The sequence below is a fragment of the Condylura cristata genome, unplaced genomic scaffold, assembly GCF_000260355.1.
Source record: "Condylura cristata isolate star-nosed mole 26May11 unplaced genomic scaffold, ConCri1.0 scaffold00001, whole genome shotgun sequence".
Classification (NCBI taxonomy): Eukaryota; Metazoa; Chordata; class Mammalia; order Eulipotyphla; family Talpidae; genus Condylura; species Condylura cristata.
The window spans coordinates 6,117,489-6,123,488 of NW_004567102.1; the positions used below are offsets into that span (position 1 = coordinate 6,117,489).

General features: G+C 36.2%; 1 protein-coding gene across 1 annotated transcript in view; it reads left to right on the forward strand.

The window, feature by feature from the left end:
- DNAH8 (dynein, axonemal, heavy chain 8) overlaps positions 1 to 6,000 on the forward strand; it is a 296,367-nt gene that overhangs the window by 144,750 nt on the left and 145,617 nt on the right. The window contains exon 52 of the mRNA XM_004673443.2: positions 4,721 to 4,958. Coding sequence (XP_004673500.1) covers positions 4,721 to 4,958 — 238 coding nt within the window. The remainder of the gene's footprint in view (positions 1 to 4,720; positions 4,959 to 6,000) is intronic.

Genomic DNA, 6,000 nt, shown 5'->3' on the forward strand with positions numbered 1-6,000 from the left:
TAAATCCAGTCATCTACTTATGGGCATTTGGGTTGATTCCATGTCTTTCCTATTGTAAAGAAAGCAGCAATAAATATGGGGTTGCAGGTGACAGATTTATTTTTCAAGACTTGAGAAACCTTTATATTCTTTCTATGGGGACTGGACTAATGTAGATCCCCACCAACACTGTATGAGGATTCCTTTTCTCCATATCCTCACTAGCACTTGTTTCTGATCCTCTCATGGTGTGAGGTGGTATCTCATTGTAGATTTGATTTGCATTTCTCTCACTAAAAAAGATGAAAAGCTTTTTTCATGTACCCGTAGCCATCTGGATGTCTTCTTTGGAGAAGTATCTATTTGAATCTTTTGCACATTTTTTGATTGGGGTATTTGTTTTCTTGTTGAGTTCATTTTTTAAAAAATATTTTTCTTATCTTATATATTTTTACATCAGTCTTCATTTTTATACAGTGTATGCTTTATTATCTTGAGTGTAATTCCTGTGGAATTCCCATTACCAATTCACCTGTGCACCATCACTATAATCCCTTGTATTCTTCCCACTCCTATTTTGATCCTACTCCTTCCTCACCCTCTGCAAAGTGTCTCTGGTTTTTAGTTGCCTATTGATTTGGGTTTTTACTTTATTATAATTTCTTTGTTCTTCTTATCCCTTATGGGTCCCCTGTATTCTTCCATAAGTGAAGTCATCTGATATTTTTCTTTGTGGCTTATTTCAGTGAGCATGATCCCTTCCAGCTCCATCCATGTTTCTGAGAATGGCATGAGTTTCTCCTTTTGATTGCTGAGTAATATTCCACTGCATACATATACCACATCTTCTTGATCCAGTCATCTGTTTTTGAGCATATCTTACAATAGGTAAGATCTTACAATAGGCAAAATCTTACAATAGGACTACCTTACCTTACACTATTGTAAATAGTGCTGCAATAAACAGGGGTGCGAGAGTCCTTTTGAATTGATGTTTTTGTGTCATTGGGGTAGATCCCTAGGAGTAGAATTGCTGGGTTATATAGAAGTTCCACTTTTAGCAGTTTGAGTAACCTCCACACAGTTTTCCTTAGTGGCTAGATCAGTTTGCACCCCCACAGGCAATGTAGGGGAGTTCTTTTTTCTCCACATGTTTGCCAGCATTTGTTGTTGCTAGTTTTTTTTAATATGTGCCATTCTCACTGGGGTAAGATGGCATCTCATTGCGGTTTGATTTTCATTTCCCTAATTCTAAGTGATATTGAACATTTTTTTTGTATGTCTGGTGACTATATGCATTTCCTCTTGGAGAAGTGTTTTTTTTTTTTTAGCTCCTCTACCCATTTTTTTGAGTGGGTTGTTTATTTTGTTGTGTTTCATCAGCTCTTTCTAGATCTTTGTGATTATTCCCTTATCATTAGTATTGTGTGCAAGATTTTCTCCCATCAGCAGGGTGTCTCTTTGTTTTGGTTAATGTCTCTATTGCGTACAGAAGTTCTTATATTTGTTGAGTTCTTTGTTAGATTTTTGTGGGATGTATAATGTACAAAAATGTTCTTCCATTTGGTATGGTGATTTTTTGTTTTGTTTTGATTTAACGACAATTTCTTTTGCTTGCAAGACTTTTAAATTACATTAACTTTTCAAGTCACTGTAGTTGAACCCTCAGGGACATCCCTGAAACCAATGTTGTGATGTGTTTTCCTGTATTTCCTTCTATGTATTTTATGGTTTCAGGTCTTATATCAAAGTCTTTGATCCATCTTGAATTAATTTTTGTGCATTATATGAGATATTGGTGTTAGTCTCATTCCTTTACCTGTGGCTGTTCAATATTTCTAATACCATTTGTTAAATAGACTTTCCTTTCTACATTGTATGTTCTTGGCTCCTTTGCCATAAATTAACTGTCCATATAAATGTGGGTTTATTTCTGGGTTTTCAATTCCATTTCATTGATCTATTTGTCTATTTTTATTACAATACCTTTCTGTTTTGATTACTTTGTAGTATATATTGCTTTATAGTATAATTTAAAACCTGGCAGTGCAATGCCTGTTTTTCTTTTTTGTCAGGATTGCTTTGGCTATTCAGGGTCTTTTGTGGTTCCATATAAATTTCAGTAATGTTTGCTCTGTTTCCTTGAAGAAATCTATTGGAATTTTGGTAGGTGTTACATTAAACCTAATTATTATTTTGGATAAGATAGCCAGTATAACAATGTTAATTCTTCCAATCCATGAGTTTGGAATATCTTTCAATTCCTTGTATTGTCTTTTACTTATTTTAGCAATGTCTTATAGTTTGTTGTATAAGCCTTTCATTTCCTTCTTTAAGTTAATTCTTAGGTACTTAAATATTTAATGCAATTGTAAATAGAATTATTTCATTGACTTCCTTCTCTTTTAGTTTGTTGTTCGCCTATAGGAATGTGACAGACTTGTATATTGAGTTTGTACTCTGCTAATTTACTGTACTGTTTCTAATAGCTTTTTAGTGAAGTCTTTAGGGTTTTCTATGTATATTTTATACCACCTGCAAATAGTGATAGTTTTACGTCTTTTCCCATTTGGATTCTTTTTATTTCTTTACCTTGCCTTATTGCTATAGCGACGACTTCCAGTATCATGTTAGATAATAGTGATAAGTGAGTGGGCATCTTCGTCCTGTAGAAAAAAGCTTTCAGTTTTTCACAATAGGGTATGGTATAATTTTGGGTTTGTCATATATAATCTTTATTATGTTCAATTTTTTTCTATCCCATTTTTAACATAAATCTTTAATCTTGTTAAGGGCTTTTTTAACCTTTTAATGGCAAATATTTTCTCTGTAACTATTAATTTGTCATGTAGTATTTATCTTTTATTGATTTGGTGAATAATGTTAGTTGATTGTGTATTTAAACAATCTCTTTATATCACTGGAACAAATACCACGTGGTCATATGTATGATCTCTAATATATTGTTTAATTTTGTTTGCTAAGTCCTTATTGAGGGTTTTACATCCATGTTCAGGGATATTGGTCTGTAATTTCCTTTTTTGTGTGATATTGTTGTCAGCTTTTGATTATCAGGGTGAAATATTTTAAAAAATCACAGATTTCTAACAATTGTTTAATTCTAGTATGTAAGTGATTTCTGATTATCCATTCTAGTGTAAGGGAAATCAGTCAGTGAAGGGTAGATACTTTAGAAGTAATACTCAGAACACAAATCAATTAATTAGTTAGCAATTGCTCTAAAATACATAATATGAATAAAACTTATTTTGAAATAATTTTTTTCCTGAAAGATGAGGGTATCTTATTGTAGTGTACATTTCTTTCTGATGATTTACAGGGGTTGACACATTTGTTCTTAAAAGGCCAGAAAATATTTTAGATTTTGGACAGCTCTGTCTCAACCACTAAATGCTGCTGTTGATTTGCAGAAGCAGCCATATACAATGTGTATATGAATGAGTATAACTGTGGTTCAGCAAAACATTTTTTAAAAAAAGATTATTTGTTTATGCATGCAGGAACTGGGGTGCAGGCCAGAGGTACGAGGGTGGGGTTGAAGGGACATGAGAGGATTTACCAGAGACAGAGTGGGGAGCAAAATAGGCAGATATACTGAAATACACTGCTGAGGGGAGCAGTGTTTGGGTCACAAGAGGTCTGCTGCACCATGTGGGTCAGCTCCCTGGCCAGGAATGGAACTTGTGCTGCAGTGGCTGTGGATAGCTTCATAGTGCTTCCCTTTAACCTGTTGTACCACCAAGGAGGGCCCAATTCAGTAAGACTTTTTTTTTTTTTGCCAAACAAGTAACTGACTTTTTTTTTTAAGGTTTATTTAATTATGTTTACAGAACTGGCATACAGGCCAGAGGTGCAGGGGTAGTGAGAGGCTTCACCAGAGACAGAGTGGGGAGCAGAACAGGCAGATTGACAAAGTACACTGCTGAGGGGAACAGCTGGGAGACAGGAGAGGTCTGCCGCGCCATGTGGATCAACCTCTGGGGCAGAGGTGGGGCAGGGGATCGAACTTGCATGGAAGCAGCTGGGGCTACTGTGCTTTAACCTGCTGCACCAGGAGGGTCCCTATTTACTTTTTAAAAAAGATTTATTTTTATTTATTTATGCATATGAGAGCTAGACTGTAGACCAGAGGCATGGGGGATGAAAGGATTTACCAGAGACAGAGTAGGGAGCGAGCAGAGCAAGCAGATCTACGGAAATCCACTGTTGAGGGGAGCAGCAGGTGAGACAGGAGAGGTCTGCTGTGCAATGTGGGTCAGCCCCCTGGCTGGGGATCAAACTCATGCTGCATGCAGTGGCTGGCAATAGCTTGACAGTGCTGAGACTTTAACCCCTGTGCCACTAGGAAAGCCCCAGACAAACTAATTAGAGACAGAAATGACCTTTGCAAACATCTAGTCTAGGCCTTTTTATTTTTTTCCCCCCAGATTAGGAAACTGAGATTCAGAGAGACTAATGGCATGAACTGGGATTAAAAACCACACCTTCACATTCTTGACTGGAATTTGTTCTGCTCAATCATGGCAACTTGTTTAAATAACAGGATAGTTTTTCTTCTGAATACTCTTGGCTCTAGGATCATGCTCAAGAAAAATCTGGAGATGTATTTGTTTTCTTCAGTCTGTACTTCCTCCTTTTACCTTTATTATTAATAATATTTATTAAACACTTAAATGTCAAAATTTATTATAAAAATTTATTATATTTTACACGTTTTCAGTCTCTCACTCTTCTGGAAGGTTTGATTCCCTCCAAAGAAGAAGGTGGTGTTTCATGTGTTGAACATCTGCATAAATTATTTGTGTTTGGCCTCATGTGGAGTTTAGGAGCACTTCTGGAATTGGACAGCAGAGAAAGGCTTGAAGCCTTTTTTCGAAACCATCAAAGTCATTTAGACTTACCAGATATACCTAACGACACAAATCAAACCATGTTTGAGTTTTATGTTACTGATTATGGTAAGTGCATTGAGCTATACTTACAATCAAATGACATTTTTTTTAATGGGAAAAATATAAATTTTCAGAAACTTTTGTGGGAAAATAGTAAGCCAATGACAACATAATTGCTAATAGCCTTTTCAGAAGGACCTATAAGGAGACAAATGATAGGGTTTTGTACATTGGCTGTTCCAGAACTGTTAGAGACACTCCTGGCGTCGTCTCCTTTTGGAATTCCCTAAGTGAAATCTGGCAAAAATAAGTTAGTGATTCCTCTTGTATCATCCACTTTGTATTGCTTAAAGAGGAAAGCAGCAATCAGAGAACACAGATTTTTCATGATGTAAAACATAGTAATGCACCTAACAGATCAGTCCTGCAACTTCTGTCTTGGAAATGTCAGAAAAAATAGGGAATGAGGAAAGCTGTGTGGTGGTTCCTCAAACTACTAAAAATAGAGCTTCCATATGATCTAGCAATTCCATCCCTAGCTATCTATATTCCTTTGTGTGACAAACCTTACTCATTTGTCCCTAAAATAAATGCCCTTGAGCTTAGTGCCTATTACCCAGAGCTTAATTCAAAATTCTTGAATGCTCCAGAGAAGAAAAAGCATACGTCCAAAAGTAGTGTTTACCTAGTAGTTGCCAAAACATCAAAGATATTTTTTGGTTTGTCTCAGTAGATAAACTCAAAAGGGTAAGTAGAACAGGAAAGTAGACAACTATACATTTGAAAGCAAGAAAGGTAATTGGCAACTGGGTTAGCACACACAATTTAACCCACTAGGCTAAACTGGCAATGAGAAGAGATGAGGAGCAATGCAGAGCTTACTTACAGCAGAAACTTCAAAGGGCTTGGAACTGGAAACTGGGAGAGGCGGGGGAGGGGGAGGGAAAGCTAAAACCAGAGGGTTGCAAGTCTTCTTAAGAAATAGATATCCTAGTTTTTCCAATTGTAAATAAAGCAGCAGTAAACATGGTGGTACAGGTATCTTTTTCAATCAGTGTTTTTGTGGAAAAGATCATGCTTAGTGAGATAAGCCAGAAAGAGAAAGAAA